Source organism: Oppia nitens, unplaced genomic scaffold (assembly GCF_028296485.1).
Source record: "Oppia nitens isolate AA-2021 unplaced genomic scaffold, nextdenovo-longstitch-racon4-pilon3 scaffold2_pilon_pilon_pilon, whole genome shotgun sequence".
Classification (NCBI taxonomy): domain Eukaryota; kingdom Metazoa; phylum Arthropoda; class Arachnida; order Sarcoptiformes; family Oppiidae; genus Oppia; species Oppia nitens.
The window spans coordinates 1,056,356-1,078,835 of NW_026533210.1; the positions used below are offsets into that span (position 1 = coordinate 1,056,356).

At 22.7% G+C, this 22,480-nt stretch overlaps 3 protein-coding genes across 3 annotated transcripts; 1 reads left to right on the forward strand and 2 right to left on the reverse strand.

Annotated features, from left to right (window-relative positions):
- Positions 1-1,052: 1,052 nt before the first annotated feature.
- On the reverse strand, positions 1,053-4,723 carry LOC128955190 (cytochrome P450 3A11-like; the record flags this gene model as incomplete). The annotated part of the gene is made up of 5 exons (XM_054300835.1): positions 1,053-2,654; positions 2,934-2,940; positions 3,579-4,029; positions 4,088-4,474; positions 4,612-4,723. Coding segments are annotated over 5 exons (2,514 nt in total), but the record flags the coding sequence as incomplete, so codon positions are not given.
- A 2,412-nt stretch (positions 4,724-7,135) lies between these two features.
- Positions 7,136-8,071, reverse strand: LOC128955191 (amine sulfotransferase-like). The gene has a single exon (XM_054300836.1). The coding sequence runs from the start codon at positions 8,069-8,071 to the stop codon at positions 7,136-7,138; it is 936 nt and encodes a 311-aa protein (XP_054156811.1).
- A 1,194-nt stretch (positions 8,072-9,265) lies between these two features.
- LOC128955193 (cytochrome P450 3A9-like) lies at positions 9,266-10,714 on the forward strand. The gene has a single exon (XM_054300837.1). It carries the CDS (start codon positions 9,293-9,295, stop codon positions 10,712-10,714), a length of 1,422 nt encoding a protein of 473 aa, XP_054156812.1. The 5' UTR covers positions 9,266-9,292.
- Positions 10,715-22,480: the final 11,766 nt, after the last annotated feature.

Consider the following 22,480-nt stretch of genomic DNA (forward strand, 5'->3'; position numbering starts at 1 on the left):
AAATTGTTATTTTTTTAATTTGATAGATTAAAAGTAATTGAATTTATCAGTTTTTTTAAATCAAAATAAAAGCAGTCAAAGTGTATATATATTTTATAAATATTTTTTTGTATTATAGAATAATAAGAATTTTAATTAAATGTTTTTTTTGTGTAAATTTTGTGTAAAAATTTGTATAAATAATTTTAAAGTTTAATTTTTGGACAATTATTTTCTGTTTATTATTTATTATAAATCTAATCAGTAATTAAACATTAATACAAATATTATTATTATTTAAGCAATTGTTTATTTTTTGTAAATTTTTGAATTTTTGAATATTATTTCAAACTAAAAAAATACAATCTAATGACTCATTAGCAATGAGTTAAATAATTAAAGATTTTTTAGTAAAAACATTTTGAAATAATATTATTGCAAAAATTATGTAAATATTAGTTTAGTTTGTTAAACAACTATACTTTAATTATTAATATATGATTTGTAATAATATAAACTAAAAAATACTGTATATTTCCAATAGTTGTGTTATTTGATTATAATATAATTTATAAAGTTTATAAGCATTTAATTGATATTATATTATTAATTATTTCTAAAATCATATTTAATGTGTTTTTTTCAAAAATTCAAAATTATTAGAGAAACAATAAATATGTTTTTCAAACAACAAATTGAAATAAGTTAAGAGTCATAATAAAAATTATTACAAAAAAAAATCAATGAAATAATTGCATTATATTTGTCTATTACAATGACTTTAATGATTTTATTTTAATTGTCAACTAATTTTCATTTCTAAAACAATATTTTAAAACAATTGAACTTTTTTTCTTAAAATGATTTTTACTGTTTATGATTTGCATTAATAATAATAATTTTTTAATAATTATGTTTTTAAATTAAGAAAATAATACAAATGAGTTATAATATAATATTTATCTAAAAAAAATTTAGTTTAACAAATAAATTTATAGTAAAAATTGTTTAAATTATAATCAAATATTATATTTTTTTATAATCAATATTTTTTATTTTGCATATTATAGTCTTATAACTACAGTATAGCTCACAGATTCAATACAATTAGTATTTAATTAAATTTTGACAATTTTAACAAACACTCCGTTTTTGGGAACCATTGAAATTAGTTTAGTTTCGCGAACAATGTCTCCCAATTCGGTTCGCGGTCCCGGTTCCAGTCGGTAATTGATCAACAATTTAGCCAAACATAGTTTCATCTCAAAGTAGGCCAACCGTAAGCCAACACAACTTCGGGGTCCGTTTCCAAATGTTTGCCACGAATATGGATGCCATTCATGACGACGACCCGAACTGAACCTTTCGGGATCAAACTTTTCCGGTTCGGGCCAATAGTCTGGATCTCTATGCATATAATAGTTGGCAAACTGTATGACCGTACCTTTCGGTATAGTTATGTTGTCGTACGTGTAGTCAGCGTTGGCTTCACGGGTAGCAAAGGCTACACTCGGCGGATACAAACGCATCGTCTCATTGATTACACACTCCATGTACTCGAGTTTTGATAGAGTATTGTAATCCAGTCGACCATCACTTGCATACAGTTCCCTGACTTCCTGTCGGACCCTTTCCTGAATATCGGGATAGTTGACCAGTATGTGTGCGACAAACCCGAGTGTTATACTAGCATTTCGATAGCCGGCTATATAAAAGAAGATACAGTTTCCCTGAATCTCGTAATCGGTTAGTTTGATTGACTGTTTATTGTCGTTGATATCATCTATTGTTTTAGTATTATTATCAACATTATTGTCAAACATCGACTGTAATATATCCGTATGTTTTGTATTTATTGATGCGTTTTTTCTCAAATCAATAATCTCTTTAGTTATGTCTATTAGTTGGCCGTTTGCCGACCGATTCATTAGGCAATCGATTTGGTCGTCCAGACGACTAAATTGATTGAATAATGGACTGAATCGGGGAAAACAAAAACTTAAAATTCTGTACCATTTGCTATACGGATGCGAATTAAACAATAGATTCATTGCGTCAAGAAATTTGCTGTCCGTCGCTGTCTGGACATTGGTCTGGACGCCGAAAGCTGTCCGTGCGGTCAGATCGGCAGTCAATCGTTTGAACAGTTCATAGATATCGAAATCGTTGTCGTCTTTGTTTTGTTGGTTTTTGGCCAATATATCCAAAAACGTATCGATTGACGAATCAATCAGTTCATAGAGTTTTCTTAGTTTAGATCCGCTAAACATCGGCGACAATACCGATCGTAAATCTCTCCATCGTTGGCCACATTTCAGATGTACGGATCCGTCAATGATTGGATGTGTAATAATTTTTAGCGATAAAGTCCGGTCATTGAAATACTGGAAGTCTTTGATTTGGATATGTTTGGCCAGTTCGGGATCGGCCACCAGTACTACGGGTTTACAACCGTAATACAGGCCAACAGTTTTACCGTATTTGCCAATTAAATAGTCTTTCTGTTCCAGTGATGACATACCCTTGAAGTCGAATAGATTGCCGAAAATCAGATGCGGTTTTGGACCCGAAATACCGTTTCGCTTCAATACAGACATACATTGCAATCGACGATAATATTGATATAATATAAATAATAATATAGAGAAAAATATTATTAATAATAATAATAAAGACATTATATCTTATTTTAAAAACTCTACTTTAAACTAGAAAATGATTTTTTTTTTAATTTATAAAGAAATAATTTCAAATGATTTTTTTAAGCTCTACTAATACTTAAAATAATTTTTATATTTTAAAATTTTTATAAAGAAATAACTTTTTTTTCTATATAAATTAAACTAAAAAATTGTGATTTTTTTTTAAAAATAATTTTTCTTATTTCACTAATGATTTTTCATTTATTACATTTTTTTTATTAATCTCTACTACGGGAGTGGTTTACATATTACGTTTGCACTGAGGGGAGGGGTGGGGGTTGGCCAAAGGGAACGTTTTCGAACGAATAGTACTTAAACAAATAAATGATTAAATACTTTTCAACACAGGGAGGGAGGGAGGTTTTCTTAAAAAGTGCAAAGGTAATATGTGACTGGCCCCTAACCACTTTTTTTTAAAAAATTATCGTCAATTATTTAGCAATAATATTTTTTGTTATTGTTTAATAAAAATGATATTGATAAAAAATTTTAGTTTAGTTTGCTATTTACTATTAAAAACACAAATCATTAAATAAATAAAAAATATTAAAATCTGTTTCTCTCTCTCTCTCTCTCTCTCTCTCTCTTGCATTTCAAGTCTCTTAACTCTAAACTAATGTTTTATTGTTTGAATTGATTAAATTGAAATTTATTAAAAATATGATTAAAATTGTTGTTTAGAAAAAATTGATAAATTATGAAATTATCTATAAATTATATAATATAGTAATATTATCTATTAAATACATTATTAAATTATAATTTATATTATTTTAATATTAAATAAAAAATTAATATTTATTTTTCTATCAAATCAATAGCAGAAGAAAACATTTAATTTAAATTGAATTATAATATAAATTATTTATTAATTTTTATTACTTTAATAGTTTATACAGTAATTTTTGGCCCAAAATATCGTATAAGCGATAGTATAGTTGAAACCGTAAGTTACCGATAGGTTCGTAATTATTGAGGGGAACGGTATTCATGATGGCATCGATCATATCGTTGATCACTATATAGGGATCAGTTGCCAGAAATGGGTTGCAGTCTAACTGCAAAAGAACCACACGTTTCCATTGTTCATAGTATTGCTGTCCGTACGCCGATTTGACCGACTCGTCAGTGGTCAGCCAAACGGTGTCCATCGCTGCAATTGTTTTCGACAATAGTCCAGTATTTTTGAAACCTCCCGGCATTATAGTGGCCACCCGTACGCCAAACGTTTGCATTTCTTTTCTCAACGAATCGGAAAACCTGATTATCGATGCTTTTGACATACAATAGGCACTGAAGTAGTCGAGGGTTAGTCTACCCATTGTTGACGACATGTTTACAACACGACCTGAAATAAAACATCAATTATTTGTTACAGATTTTAATTAAACTTTTTTTTTGTTAACCTTTTGCTGACCGTAATAACGGTAAGAATATACGTGTGACCCGAACCAGACCAAACACGTTGACCGCAAACAGCCGTTCGTAGTCATCCAATGTTCCCCATTCGACGGGACTGGTAATCATATAGCCGGCATTGTTGACCACTGACCATAATTTACAATTGTTGGCCACCAGATCTTCGGTAATCTGATTGAACGCTTCGTGTACTTCTCGATCGTCGGTAACATTCATTTTCAGGACAACCATTTGATCGGTAAATCTACACGTTTTGGCCAATCTTTGTCCACCGCAATCCGTGCTCGTGTTCGGGTCAAGACATGCGGCGTAAACACGAAATCCTCGTTCATTCAGACTATAGGCCAATAGATTACCGAAACCTGAATCGCAACCTATATTTTACAATTGAATTAATTTACATAAGAAATAGTTAACTAAATAGTTATAAAAATTTTTAGTACATTGAAAATCTTTTTATAAAATATAATTAAATTAAATATTTTCATAAATTAATTAATTAATTAATTACCTGTAATAAGTACTGCTTTTCCATTTGGACTAATTAATTGTTTTGGTCTAAAATAATAAAATAATTTTACTAATATATAGCTGATAATAATTATTAACAAACAATTAACAGCATTTAATTGATTATTAATTATTTCAAAAATCATATTTAATATTTTTTTCACCAAAAAAAACAATATAATTCAAAAATTATTAGAGAAACTAAATAAATATTATGTTATTTTTCAAACAATAAATTGAAAATAAGTTAATAGTCATAATAAAAATTATTAAAAAAAATCAATAAAATAATTGCATTGTATTTGTCTATTACAATGACTTTAATGATTTTAGTTTAATTGCTAACTAATATTTTTAATTGTATTTTTAAAAAAATAATAATTTTGTTTGCAATTAACATATGTTTTATAGATATAAAATATAACAACTAATTATCAAAATTAGTAAAATTAATTTGTTTTAAATGATTAAAATAAGTATTAAAAAACATTTTTGCATTAAATTGATTATTAATTATTTCTAAAAATTATAATAAATATCTTTTTAAATTGTTTAGTAAATTATAAAAGATAAACAGTTTATAATAATAATAAATATATTTAATTATTATTTAAATATTAAATATAATTGTATTTTTGAACACAAATAATTTAATAGTCATTAAAAATAATATTTGTAATTTAAAAATTATTTTTATTTTAATAACAAACTAAAACTACTGTAAAATTTTAGTATATAATTAATAATTGTATTTTTTTAAAAAATATTTTTATTGAAATAACTTATTTTTATTTATATATTATTTTACTTTTTTAAAATTTAGTATAAATAATCATAATTAACTTCTAATTTATATATATATATATATTTCAATACCAGTATTAATAATTTTATGTTAGTTTTATAATATTTTTTTTAGAGAGAGAGAGAGAAAGAAAGAAAGAGAGAGAGAGAGAGAGAGAGAGAGAGAGAGAATATATTTTTATTATAAAATAAAATTATTTATAATAAAATTAATTAATTTTTATTTAATTGTTAAACAATTATACTTTTACTGTATTATTATTATATGATTTGTAATAATATAAACTAATAAAAATATGTTTGCAATAGTTGTGTTATTTGATTATAATATAATTTTTTAAAAAGTTTATTTAAATCATTATGTTTATTTAAACAACTATATATCTATTAAAAAAAATCTTATATCATTATAAAATTTTTTTTTGTAATAATCATCATTAATTAATAAAAGCATAAATACTAAAGTAAATTATAAAAATAAATTCATTAATTATACTGTAGTAGTTTAAATAACTTTAACTACAAAATCAAATTTAATAAAAATTGAATAATGAATAGTTTAGTTATTCGTATATACATTATATATATATAGTATATATACAGTAATGATTTTAGTTTAATTGCTAACTAATATTTTTAATTGTATTTTTTTTAAAAAATAATAATTTTGTTTGCAATTAAATCATGTTTTTTAGATATAAAATATAACAACTAATTATCAAAATAAATTTTTTAATAAAAAAAATGATGAAAATAAATACAGTATTAACAAATATTTTAGCATTAAATTGATTATTAATTATTTCTAGAATTATAATTAATATTTTTTTAAAAATTATTATTGTTTAGTAAATTATAAGAGAGAAACAGTTTATAATAATAATAAATATATTTAATTATTATTTAGAAATTATATATAATTTTTTATAAATGAAAGTCAAATATAATTTTCAAATCTATTTGTTTATAATTTTTTAGATTGAAAATAATTTTAATGTATTTTTTTTAAAAAAAATTGAACTAAATTAGAAAATTAATTGAACTTTAATTATCTAAATCAAAATGTTTTTTTTACTCTTTATGTTTTGCATTAAAATAATACTTTTCAATAATTATTTTTTTTAAATTAAGAAAATTAATAGAATATAATATTTATCTAAAAATGATTTTACAGTTTTAGTTAAACAAATAAATTTATAGTAAATAAAAAAATTGTTTAAATTTTATAATCAATATTTTTATTTTTTATTTTAAAAAATATTAATCAAAGTCATCTATTGTCTTATAACTACAGTATAGCTGTACAGATTCAATACAAAATCATAGATTCAGACACTATTTTTTTTAGCTAACTGTGTAAACTAAGGGATAGGTAATCGACTTTGATATACATGCCTATAAAGTTGTTTCACACATACACACACACACACACACAAACATACACACAAACATACACACAGTAATGCATAAATTATATATAATTTTTTTAAAAAAATATTTTGAATATACACTATATAAAACAATTAACAATTTGATAGATTATCTCTCTCTCTCTCTCTCTCTCAAAAATAAAGTTATCTATAAAATCATCTTTATTATTGTTTTCAATTAACAATACATAAGATTACAAGTAATTATTTTGCAAATTATTTTATGTCTTAATTACTTTATTTCAAAAAAAAATAAAAGAAAAATCAGAAAATTGAATTGAATTTATAAATTCAATTGTCTATCCATTTCATCTCCTGTTTCCATAGCAACTCCAGTCCCGTTCCCATCCATTTATTGGCCATTTTTTCATCAATTAAATCGCTTTCCTCTTTAGTTAAATACTGGCGCCAATTGCCTACAACTCCTCTATCAATACGATAACCGGATCCATACTTTGATTTCATTAAATCAATTGATGACAATCGGACACATCTGTCCAATAGTGTCTCAGATTTGATGCCAACGTTGTCGTCGTCGTCGTCGTCGTCACCACTGTTTGTCACTACAATCTGATCCAAACGGGAGACGTACTGATGGCCCAAAAAAGTTGCAATTTTAACGACCGCTGCCTTCGGATCGCTTATCATATCTTCGTAGATCAAGACATGAAACTTGTTATCCGACAAACCATTATTGGTCGACAAACTTTGCCGATAATATTGGCCAACAAAATCAAAATAGTCGCCATAATAGTGTCGATATTGTTGACCATAAAAACAGTACCGAAAATATTGATGATAATCGGCAAACAATTTCTGATGGTTTGAATGGATTTGAGACCAAATTTTATTTTCCGAAACACTAACGTCTTTCGGATTTCTGATGACCAACAGATAACTGGCCAATGAATTCACGGTTAATAAATCTGGCGGTAAATGTGTTGATATTACTGTCACCGACTGATCCATTTGGCTATCGATTACTTGTTTGCCCGACATTTCTATCCGATGTTTATAAATTGCAATTTTATCCAAATTTTGTCCATCGCTTATAATTAATTGCATAATATATTCCGTCCAATTACTACCCGATCGGGGATATGATATTAGTATGCGATCGTTGGGCCGGTGCTTATAATTCAGGGCCCAATCGATATTGTTTTTGTCGACAAGAAATTTAGGAAAATCGTATCCATTAATAGTAAACTTGTCGTAATAGGTTGTCATTACAGTGTATATATCATATAATAGTTATTATTATTTTTTTTTGTATAGTTTAGGACTTATTTAGTAATAATATAAAGTTTAATATAAAAATAATTGAAAAATTTTATTTATATTGTATTGTAGAGAAAGAGAGAGAGAGAGAGAGAGAGAGAGAGAGAGAAATGATTTTTGATAATAATAATATAAAATTGTAATATATATTCAATATATATATATATGTTAGATGATTAAACTATAATTTTTAATTTATAACAATCATTATATTTACTTAATAACTAAATTTTAGTTAATAATTAGTTTATGTCATTCAATAAATTTCTAAAAATCAATTTTATTTACATAATTTGCTGTAAGTTTTAATTTAAGGTTTTAAATTTAGTTTTAATAGTTTTAAAAAAATCTTTTTTACTATAATTGCATTAAATATATCGAGCTTTGATATAATTTTTTTTATATTGATTATAATATATTTATTTTCATTTTTTTAAAATTCATAATTAAATAGTTAATAAATAATATAATTATGTTTGTAGTTAAAAATTCATTTATTATTTTATTAATTAGTTTATATAAAAAATTAAGTAAATAAAATTGATTTTTAGAAATTTACTGAATGACATAAACTAATTATTAACTAAAATTTAGTTATTAAGTAAATATAATGATTGTTATAAATTAAAAATTTCTCTCTCTCTCTCTCTCTCTCTCTCTCTCTCTCTCTCTCTCTCTCTCTCTCTCTCTCTCTCATTATTTGCCATTAAAAATGAAATCTGAGTTTTTCATTGTTTATTTAATTACTAATCAAAGAGTTTATTATTATTTAATTTAATTTATTTATTTATTTAATCAATTAAATGACAATTAAATAATCACGAAGTTAACTAAAAATTAATATACATTTCTATTGTTATAATATTAAATAAATTGAGTTTTATTTTGTAAATTACTAAAAATTATTTGAAACAATAATTTTTTTATAAAAAAATGCTTTACTTAATTGTATTAATTTTTTTGATTTTAATTTGTATATCAATAGTATATGAATATTATAGACGATTGCAATGGATGTCACAATTGAAACGAAACGGTATTTGCGGTCCAAAACCGCATCTAATTTATGGAAATTTATTTGATTTTAAATTTAGAAAATTATTTGAAACACAAAATTATTTGATCGCAAAATACGGCAAAATTGTCGGTTTCTATTACGGCGTCCAACCGATGGTATTGATTGCCGATCCGGACGTCGCAAAACAAATTTTGGTCAAAGATTTCCAGTATTTTAGCGAAAGACCCGACTTTTTCTTCAGTTTCAACCGACCAGTAATGAACGGTTCACTAATTAAAAGTCGTGGTCAGCGCTGGAAACAGATCCGATCGGTAGTGACGCCGACATTCAGTTCAGCCAAACTGCGGACAATGACACCATTGATTGACGACTCGGTTAATATGTTTTTAAAACTGGTTGACAAACAACAGTCGACTAACGGCGGAAACGATTTCAATATTTACAATCTGTTTCAGGGATTGACCGCCGATGTTATCGGCCGGACAGCGTTCGGCATACAAACAGACATCCAATTGGATTCGGACAACAAATTTATAAAAGCTGTCAAAAATAAGCTCAAATCGTTGAGTTTTTTTGCCAAATGGCATACTTTGATTAGATATTGTTTTCCACAATTATATCGACTATTATATCCGTATCGACGTCTAGAAGAGCTAATCAATCATCGATTGTTGGGTCGATCGCCAACCGGTATACTCTTGGATATGTGTCAACAGGTTATCGATTTAAGAAAGTCTAACAAAAAACAAAACCGAAAAGATTTGTTACAATTGATGTTAGAGACGAAACTATCTGACCAACACTTTACTGGTTTGAATGTCCAACAATTGACTGCCGGCGCTGGCACTGACCTACAAACAAATGGTGTCAATTGTGAAGTTAAAGTAGAATTGAAAACTAACTGTCAATCAAAAGAAGTCAAACATAATGACATTCAATTGACTGATGACGAAATCAAAGCTAATTGTGTTGTATTTTATGAGGCCGGGTATGAAACTACAAGTACTGCACTGGGATTTGTTGCACACATACTGGTCAACAATCAGGATATTCAGGATAGGGTCCGACAGGAAGTCCGGAAATTGTATGAAACTGATGGTCGACTCGATTATAATACTGTTTCAAAACTCGAGTACATGGAGTGTGTAATCAATGAGACGATGCGTTTGTATCCACCGCTCATATCGTTTGTGGCCCGAGAGACCAACGCTGACTATCCGATCGGTACAAACATAACGATACCGAAAGGTACGGCCGTACAGTTTGCCACCTATTATATGCATCACGACCCGGACTATTGGCCCGAACCGGAAAAGTTTGATCCCGAAAGGTTCAGTTCGGGTGATAGTCGTCGGCATCCGTACTCTTGGCAACCGTTCGGCAGTGGACCGCGTAATTGTGTTGGCATACGGTTGGCCTACTTTGAGATCAAACTATGTTTGGCTAAACTGTTGTTTAACTATCGACTGGAACCGGGACCCCGAACCGAATTGGGTAACATAACTGTTAAAACTAGAATAATATCTATGAATCCTAAAAACGGCGTTTTTCTTAAAGCTATTAAATTATTTTAGTATTTATTATTTAGTTTTTCAATATTGATATTTTTTAATAATGTTTTTAATGTATTTATTTAATTTTTATTTTAAATATGTTTTGTTTATCTATACTAATATCTATTTAATTAATTTGATAAAAAAGTATTGTTTAATAAAACATAAAAAACATGTTTAATACCTGTATATCTGTAAACATATAATCAATTATTTTTTATATTGTATCAATTATACTGTATCAAATAGTTGTTTAAAATCGCCAAATAATTATTTAAATAGTTATTTATTTATTTTTTAATAATTGAATGATAAAATAAAATTTTTATTATTAGAAAATTTTAGAAAATTTATAAAATTATTTTTTAAAAATCAGGCGTTTTTCACTTAAAATATTTTTTAATTTAGAAAACCTCTCAATAGTTATTTATTTATTTATTTTTTAATTATTTGCAAATGATATATGATTCATGTTTTCAGTATATTTACAAATTATGCAAATTAGCGAAATAATAATAAACAAAAATAAAATAATAATATGAATTTTTAAAATAACATTTAAAAGTTATTTATAATTTTTGTAATTAATGTTTTGTAATTTTAAATATAATATCTGTGTAATATATATAATGCATATATATATATTTTTTTTTTAAATTAATTGAAATAGTTATTTTTATTAGTTTTTATAGTTACTAACCCATCAAATAGTTATTTATAGTTATAATATTATATCTCTTGACTATATTAACTAAAAAAAATTGACGAAATTAACTATATCTGGAAAAAAAACCAATTACTATATATTATTATTATATAAAAAAAATTTATAATAATCATCATTAATGAATTTATTTTTATAATTTACTTTTGTATTTATGCTTTTTATTTTATCCCCCATATAAACTATATGGGATTTTACAAAAACAAAATTAATTAATAATGATTATTACAATTTTTTTTTATAATTATAATATACAGTAATTGTTTTTTTCAAACATTTAATGATAAACTTTATAAAATTATATTATAATCTAATAACACAACTATTGATACAACATATTTTTTTATTTATATTATTACAAATCATATATTAATAATTAAAGTATAGTTGTTTGATGTTTAATAATTAAAAAAAAAATAATTAATTAACTTTATTAAAAATTATTTTATTTTATAATAAAAACATAATATAAGTACAAAACTAACATAATATTACTAAATACTGGTATTGATATATTTGATTTAATTTTATTTTATCAAAATAATAAATAATGTAATAATTAATAATAAAAATTTTAATAATTTAATAATTTTTTTAAATAGTTTTTTTTAATAAAAACTACAAAATCAAATTTAATAAAAATATTTATTATCAATAACAATATTATTTTTATTGAAAATTTTTATGAATATTTAATGAAAATCATATTACAGTATTATAATTTATAAAACATATTTTCAAACAAACAAATATTCAGTATTTAAAAAAAATTATAATAAACAAAACTTATTTTAATATATATTATTATATAAATAAATTTATTTATGAAACAAACAAATTATGAGAAAATAAAATATATATAAATATAAATAAACAAAACTTTTTTTTGATAGAGATTTAAATATATATATAAAAAATAATGAATTTTGAAATCAATTAAAAAAACAATAGATATTAATAAAACTTTATCAATGACTTAATGGACAGTTGGTTATCGTTAATCGTCAATTAGTAAACTGCTTAATCATTTGATAATCGGCTCCGGTATCCACCAAACTTTTAGTGCACTATCGTAGCAGTCAATAGTCAGCAATAGTTCAATTGACGGCAATCGGCTAACAATTTGCGGACACCGTCGGGAATCGCCGATAACATTTGAACCTAAATTTACCGAATAGTTTAGTGTTTTTTTTTTAGTGAACGAGGCATCAGTTGGCCACAGTTGCTGACCAACAGTGGCCACAGTTTCGAAGTCAATGTCGGTAAATGTAAGCGGTATTCAAGTTTCGGTAGATTTTGCCGAAAATGTTGTTCGACCAAACAGTCGGTAATTGTAAACTGGATTTAAAATTTACGGATTATTATAAAAAAAAAAAAATTATATTTAAAAAAAATTAAATTAAGTTTTTTTAAAAATAAAAATATGTGGCACATAGATGGCGCATACTTATTCATAAAATAATATAATACACAAAATTTACCATTATCCAAATTATCCAAGTTAATATTTAAACTTATATTTAGACAATTTAATTTAATAAACAGATGAAATTTTTTTTAACTTTTTTTTTAATAACTAGAAACTATCTAGGTCATATTACTAGAAAAACTATTTTAATATATATATATATATATTGAAATTATTTCAAATTGAGTTGTATTGTACTTTAGATTTTTTTTTTATAAAAATAAATTGAATTATAGAAAATTTTTAAAAAAAATAATAATAATTTCAATAATATTTCAATATTAAAGCTTATATAAAATATTATATTAAAAAACAAAATATTTCCGACAGTTTTATCAAAAAATTTTAGACAAAATAATAATAATTGTTAGACAAAACATTAATGTATAATATAATATCTGTTTTAAATGACATATTGATTGACATATAATAAAAACAATTTTATGTTTTACTAATTAATTAATTTTAATACTAAACTACATGTTATTACATAAATTTTTTTCAGATAAATAAGTCTAAAGTTTTTTTTTAATTTAATAATATTTTACACATATTAGCGTTTAATTTACTTTTTTCAAAAATTTTGCTTTAAATGTATGACAATTTTTTTTATAGAAAAATAATTTATTTTATTGTTTTTTGTGATTATAAATGTATTTGAAAAATATGTTTTATTTTTTTGTTGTTAAATTTGAAATTTAATATTTACTGACAAAAAAAAATATTTTCAATACCTTTGAAGTGTTTTGTTGGCTTAGATATAGATATATATACTTTTAATGGCTTTTGTCTATCAGTGTCAATGAGTGTCAGTGTATATGACAGTCAAATACCAGCACTTTATATCACATATCTAAAGGTCTCTAAAGGTTTAACACCAAAATTCATGTGCAAAATATATCATATATATAGACAAAAGCACTGAACTATTGCTGTGAATAACACAAACATAGAGAGAGAGAGAGAGAGAGAGAGAGAGAGAGAGAGAGAGAGAGAGAGAGAGAGAGAGAGAGAGAGAGAGAGAGAGAGGCGCCGACAGTCAGTGACAAACACACAGAGAGATAGAGAATATTCTTATAGATATATATTCTGTGCTAAAAATAAGTTTGAAAATTAAGATTTTGTTTTTAAAAAATTTTGATAATTATATTCAAAAACAAAATCATTGAAATATATATATTATTTGTCTATTGTTTTTCAACATATTTTAATTAACAATTTGTTTTTCTTATAAGTTATTTTAGTATTTGTTTATTATAGAAATCAATGTTTTATTATTATGTATTTCAACTGTTGTTTTTTCTGGTCAATGGATACGCCACTAAAAACGCCAGAATATATATATCCATTCAATAATTGTTTACAAATGTATAGTTTTAACGCACAGGTATTTTCGCCACTACTAACCACTCACTCAACTACTATAGACTATTACTATGTGTTTAACACATCTCAGTGTTTGTGGTTTTATATATATATAAATGTTATATATTTTTTGTGTGCAATATATTTGACATAAATATGTAGTAATAATAAAAACATATATACTATATATATAAACAACAAAAAATATTATTAATATAAAAAATATTGCTGAATATAAGTGCTGACCACCAGTTGCTTGTGAGAGAGACAGAAAAACCTACCAGTGCTTGGATACAATCAATTTTGATTTGATAACAAAAAAATAGAGAGAGAGAGAGAGGTTTGACTGTATTTTGTTGTTTTATATTAGTTTTTGGATTTAGAGCCTCAGGTATTATATAAGAGTTTTCATTGCAATTGTATTTTTTTGACATCAATTTCAAGCCATGGCTTAATATATATATATATTATATATCAATGATTTATTGCAATTGCGATTACAGTGTCAAACACACACTGCTATAGACACACACACACACACAGAGGGCATACATGTGTGTCAACAGTTGTGTTTCAAAACTAAAGTCTGTATTGAATACAACTGTGATATCATATAAAGTAAAAAATATATATAAAAAATAGTCAACCAATCCATCCAACCGTTCAATTAAAACCATCAGAAAAAAGTCAAATGTTTTTTTTAACTATCAGTGCTTTCACTAGAGATATACACTGTATATAATTATAGCCACCGTTAGGTATGTAACAAACCGTATGTCATAATCAACTACTAGTAGTCGTAGTAATAGTCGGCCGATTACTACCCGATTATCTGTTGGTAAAAAAACATTGATCTAATGATAAATGTCTTCAATATTGGACATCAAGTTTGATGTTTTGATCGCTTTTTTGTTGATAATATTGTACGCAATGTTTATACTATTCATACTATATGTTGTGCTTCGTATAGTCGTCGCTATCGTTGTGTCCTCTAAACGGGCGGCGGCTGTCGCGGTCGGCATCAACAACAGCAACAGCACTACCATCGATGGCCAACAACAACAACACGGTCTGCGGCAACAGTTGGCCGCTTACGAAGTGCAGCCGATCTGTTCGTCGGAATTCATTACCCGAACTAATAGTCCGTCGTTTGCCGAAGACTTTACTTAAGATTTATTGTCGATAATAATAATAATAATAATCATATGAATCAGTGATAATAATGATGATAATAATGATGACATTAGACACCACCGAAAAAAACTGGTGTCTCTTATAAGTTATATATATATATATATATATTAATATACAGTATATATTGTCTGTATATTAGTTGTGGTAATAATGATATTATCGATAAAAGTAAGAGAAAAAAAAACATCTTTTAATAAGATTTGTCGCCAATTATTTGCTTTCGCGTCAATGCATTTGATTTTATAGACAGTATATATATAGATATAAATTATATATCTATATATTGATATATAGTTTTATACACCATAATATACAGGTAAATATCATATATATATATATATATATAATGTAATATTTATATAATGGTATATAAATTATATAACTTATATACAGTATATAAATATATAGTGAGAGAAAGTGTTGTCACTGTATAGTAGTATTCAAACAATAGTAAATTTAATTGATTGTCAGCAGCACTGGTATGTGTCAGCATCGGTTGGTTTTTGGTTTCTGGCAAATAGAGAGAGAAAGAGTGGAAAAATAAAATCACTGACAAAATAATGATCTAAATTGATATAATAAAAACAAAACGAAAGAAAGAGAGACAGACACTAAAAGATTGATGTGATTTTAGGTGATGTCTGGTTTAGAGAGGGAACGGGAGGAACGGGAGGAAAGTTACTAACAAAACATTAACACTCACTCAACAACAGTCAAGTAATTTGATTTTCTGTTAATTAAATTTTTGCTACACTTTTGATTCAATTTTTTTTTGTTGTACTGTATGTTTGTTGTTGTTGTTAACTATTTATATAATTATTTTATTTTTTGAAAAACTTTTTTTGTTGTTATTTTCTGTTATAAATTAAATTATTAGTATTAAATAGTTTTTATATTGATTTTTTTTATTTAGTACTGTATTTGCTATAAATGTTTTTTTTTATAAATGCATTTCATATATAATTTAATTTGATTTTAATAGTAAATACCGGCTACTTAGTGTTAAGTTTTTTTTTTGATTTAACATTTATTTATTTTTTTAATACTCTGTTTGCTATAAACTAAATAGAGATTTATTTTTTTTATATATAGTTATTATTATTATTATTTATCACTAAAACAAATAATTTTTTTTGAGTAAATATTTAGTAAATTAATATTTATTATTATTTTTTTTATTAGTTAGTAATTTGATACTAATATCTACTGTATTAAATAAATATTAATTTTAGTTCAATTACTTTTAGTTATTATAAGTTAATATATTTTATTGATTTTGATTATAGCTTATCAACAAAAAATGTTATCAATTATTTATGCAATTATTTATCAAAAATTACTTAATATTACTTTAATTAATAAATACTTTTTTAATCATATAATAATTTAGGTTAAACATTGGCTTTTAATAAAAATAATGGCTTAACTGTAATAATAATTTTATATATCAATTGATATTTCATTGTATTATAAAAATCAAATATTTATAGTATGAAACAATTATAAAAATAATAATTTAGATATAAATCTAACAATTGTTATAATAATTATTGTTATTATAGTATTTATTGTTAAAATAAATAAATTTCTATATCTATATACAGTATAAATAAATTATTTAATAATTATAACAAATTTGTTTAAATGTTTTGAAATAAATAAGAATCAAATAAATTAATTCATATATTATTTTTTAAAAAAAACAAATATAACTTTATATTTGTTTTTTTTAATAAATAATAATTTATTTATGTTTTAGCATAACTCTAGGATAGATTTAAAAAAAACATTTTAAATATTTAATAAATTTCACGGCATAATCAAAAAAAAAAATAAAAATAAAAATAAATTAACATTTTCTACAATTTAAACATATTTTATATTCATTATTATTATTATTATTTATATATATAATTTGATAAGCAAAACGGTGTGTATGTCACATACAGTTTATATGTTTATGTGTGTGTTATAATGTGATTACAAATGATAACGATTTATAAATATTTAAGACATGATGTCATATGTATGCACACAACAAAAAATATAGTAGTAGTAGTAGTAGTTATGGTTAACAACTTATATATATATGATATACCTTTACTATATATATATATATATGATATAATATTAGTATAGCAAATGTTATGTGACTTAGAGCTACATAAAAATTAAATGATTTGTGCAAAAAAATAATAATAAAATAAATGATAACAAATAAAGATTAAGTGATGTATGCTATGCTATGCTGATGTTAAATGCAATGCTAGTTAGCGATGTCTACCTTTTATTTTTTAAATTTATATAAAAAAAACAAACAAAATAATGTGTGTTTAAGTAAAGTGCGGTTTATGTACAGTATTATTACGTTATAAAAGTGTGTGGCATCTACTTAATGGTGTTATGATATAATCACTGCTAAAATCATAGACATGTCGTGCATATGATATTAGATGGACAGGTGCTGGTAGTAGTAGTAGTAGTAGTAGTAGTAGTAGTAGTAGTAGTAGTAGTAGTAGTAGTAGTAGTAGTAGTAGTAGTAGTAGTAGTAGTAGTAGTGTCCGTCCGGTTAGGTGTTTGGATCTGAATGACTGAACTTATTATATATATACATATATTATGACATGATTTGCTTAAAATGTTTTTATTATTACTTATATATATAGAAAATTGATGTATATTTTTATGTGTAATATTTATTAAGCATTTATTAGATAAACACAAACAAGTCTACATAAGTATGAATATATTAATTAAATGGCAAACTATATGCACGCTATGATTTGTATGACTTTTTTGTGCAAATTTTTAATTATGAATAATATTAAGTAATTTAATATATAATAAAATACTTAATAATAATAATAATAATAAATATTTTATAATTTTGATCTAAATTTAATAACAATTAAATTACTGCTAATAATTCAGATTTAATAATAATAATAATAATAATTAAATTTCTTAGAAATTATGAACAAAAATAAAATAATTCCAAATATAAGAATATTTTATTTAATAAAAAATAAGCTAAAAATAAATTCAATTCAATGTATTTTATTTTATTTATTTGTCTATAGTTTTTCGTTTTATATCATATTTACATTTATATTAAATTGTTTGTATATTAATTCAATTATCAGTCAGTATTTATATATAAATAAATAAAAATATTTGTTTGATTAAAAATAATCAGTGGCTATAACTTTTGACTGACTGACACTTTTCTATATATATATATATAAAACTGTTTGCATTTTATTATATATATTATTATTATTATTTCACTGTATATTCTGTATATAAACTATTTTAACAAATTTTAATTGATATTATCGCACAAAAATAGTTACTGTATGTATAAATTATAGACAGTATATGTGCTTAACTAACCATTTAAGTAAACACAACATAAATTTCATTTAGTTTTAAAAATGAAAATTTTTTAAATATATATAAACTTTTATAGAATAACTTAATTTATCTTTTAAATCATTTTAAATTATTTTTTGACGACAAATAACAAAATAAATATAGAAATTGTGTTATTTTTTTATTTGAATAATAATTTGAATCAAAAGTTTTATGTTTAGTTTGTTATCAATTATTATTATTATAATGTTTGAAATCATAAATTTTGAAAATATATTTTATTTACATTTTTAATTAATTAAATTTCTTTAATTAATTTAAACTTTTGAATTTATTATTTCAATAAACAAATATAAACTTTTGAATAGTAGAAATACATTTATATTATTATTATTATTATTAAATACAGTAGTCTAACAACAATTGCATTAATAACAGGTGTTATAAAAAAATCAAATAAATTTCATTTTTATCTAACATTTAATACAATTTGTTATATTATATAAAAGTATAGAATAATAAATGTTTTTTTTTGTATAATAAATTTATTTAAAAAAACTAAAATAAAAGATATAAAATGTTTTTTTTTATTTATTCACATATTTAAATGTAAAATATAATATAAAATTTATTTTATTTTTTAGAAAAGAAATTATTTAGCATTTAAACAATGAATAAGTTGAATGAATAATAATAATAATATATATTTTAAAAGAAATATTATTGATTTAAATAATATTTTTCTTAATAAACTTTAATAGAAAAAACATTAAATTTATATTTCAATGACATTTCAAATTAGGAAAACATTAGACAGTTATAACAAACATTAAATTGAATTAAAATTGTCACTCAAATTATGGCAAATCCGTAATCATATTAAATATTTATTTTAAAATTAAAAAAAAACTTAAAAACCTAATTAAGATATTAGACTTTCAATTTGAAAAGTTGATGAAATATATATAATATATATTATATTACACTATATTTACTCAATAATACAATACTACTATTTACTATCAGTTTTTTATATAAATATATATTGTTTTTTTATTGACATTAATGATTGATTTTTTTAATAACCACTATATATTTAATGTTATTATTTTTTTAAAAAATATTATCTAATTAGAAAAAAATTAAATTAACTATTTATTTGACTTTTAATTTGATTTTAATAAATATTTGTTTGAAATATTTTTCATGAACTTTTTTAATATTTGGTGTCTATTAAAATGCATTTTGTTTTTTAACACTTTTTTTGTAATATATATAAAGTTTTTTATATATATATTTTATCACTTGACTTATTTTGTGACAAAAAATTTGTCTCAAAAATATTGTGTAAATTTATGTAATTTTAAACATTTATATATAAAATATACGAAAATATATTTTTTATATAACTTTTATATATTGACAGGTAATGTGTGATTTCAAGTGAAATGTTTTTTTGCACAACGTTTTTGAAATGATATTTATTTCAAGAATTTTCAATTTTAAAACTAAAACATTTGATTGAATTTTTTATATTTGTTTGCAATAAGAAAACTAAATACTAATACATAATATATAAAAACAATTTGTTTGTGATATCTTAACATATGATCTTAACATTCAATAAATGCAATTAATTATAATATAATGTTTATTGATTTGAATTTAATATATAATTATTATTAATAAAAACAACAATTATTGTTTTAAAAAACATATTATTGTTTTGTAAATAATCTATTTTTTTAAACATTATTAAATAAATAGTATATAAAATAATTTATAAATCGTGTAAAAATAATAATAATTATTATCATTTAAAAGTATTGTAATATAATTAGGCAATAATTTTATTAGCATTTTTATTAGTAGTAGTAGCTCTCAAAACAGCAATAATAATAATAATAATTTGATTTGAAATAATACAGTAGTAGTAGTAGTAGTAATTGAAAACTAAATTATTAATTAGGATTACAAATTAGGACTTAATATAATAATAATAATAATAATAATAATCAAGAAAACTTTGAAAAACAAAACTAATTGATAAGATTATATATATATATATAAGTTATAAATAAGTTAATTGAAGTAATAAATTATCTTAAACAATATCAACTAACATATAAACAGGGTCATATAATAAAATAATAATAAAACAATAATTAGATTGACATGTGTTTCAAATATTCAATATATATATATACTGTACAGTACTTTACTTTACTATGTATTGTATATCCAATTAACAAACAATAAAATCAATTTTAATTCATTGGAGAGTAATTTACACCAAAAAAACGGTTGCATTGTTAGGAAATTTATTTCAATATATTATTTATCGTTTTTGTTTGTTATCAATAAAATGAAATTAAGTTTAAATAGTTTAATAGTGATCACTGACTAACTGATTAGGCTATTAGTGATAATTCAATGATTAGGATCCCATTCCCATTCACAGTAGTTATTAAACCCCAGGGATGTCCACTCATACACTGTGTTTGACTACGCTTTGTATAGTTTTACAGTAAAAAAAGCCTATCAATAGTTAGTTTAACTTATTTTTTACCGAAAATTTTATTGAATTGATTAAAAATATCTGAAATTTTTTTTTATTATACGAATCGGTTTATAAAGAGTTATATAATTAATTAATTAAAACTATTTTATATTTACTGAACAAACAATTACTGTTAAGTATTAATCAAATATTAACTTTTATTATATTATCTTTTACTGTATATTACATAATATTTTTTTTCTATTGATGTCACCGAACATCTGATATTTTTACCACAAAAATAAAACATCAAACGTTTAATAACCGATTAATTACTTAATTAATACAAAAACAATGTACTAATTATTATAACATTTTTATTAAATTAAAAAAACTATATTTAGTTTAATTATTCAAAAAATGATGACTACTTTTAAGCTACTGTTCCCATAATTATAATCATTTTATTTTAATATTAAACCATTAATATTAAATAACAACTAATAATAATATAATATATTCAGTAATATTTTTTTGTAATACTTTAATCGCTACTAAACTTACTTTTTGAGTGTTTATCACAATTACTGTATATTTTTAGTATTAAATAAAAAAAAACATTTTTTTGTTGTTATCAATAGTTTGCTTAAAATATTAATTAAACAAAAATTAATTAAAAAAAACTCTATTTTTAAGAGTAAATAATCTCTAATTTCTTACATAATTTTAAGGATAAACCACTTATTATTTTATAATTAATTTATTATTATTTTTTGTTTGTTTGACACAAATATTAAAAAAGTAATTGAAAAAAATTGAGAAAAAACTTTATAACATTGAAAATACAGTTTTGCATAAAAAAATATATAAATTATAGACTAAACTAAATTTTATTTTTTTTTGTCAAAAACACTCGTTTTTTTGTTATAAAAAATTAGTTTATAGTTTAGTTTTTAAAAAAAATAAATTATACATAAATAGTGTTAAGCCGTAGGCTTTTTTAATTATCAATGACTGTATTTTTATAATATTAAATAAATTTATTTTCATATTTACTTCATATATACTAAACATTTGTATTTTGTCTTTATATACAAAAAAAATTATTATTGATTATACAGACAATGAAAAAAAAATCAATAATTATTTCATTTAACTTTTTAT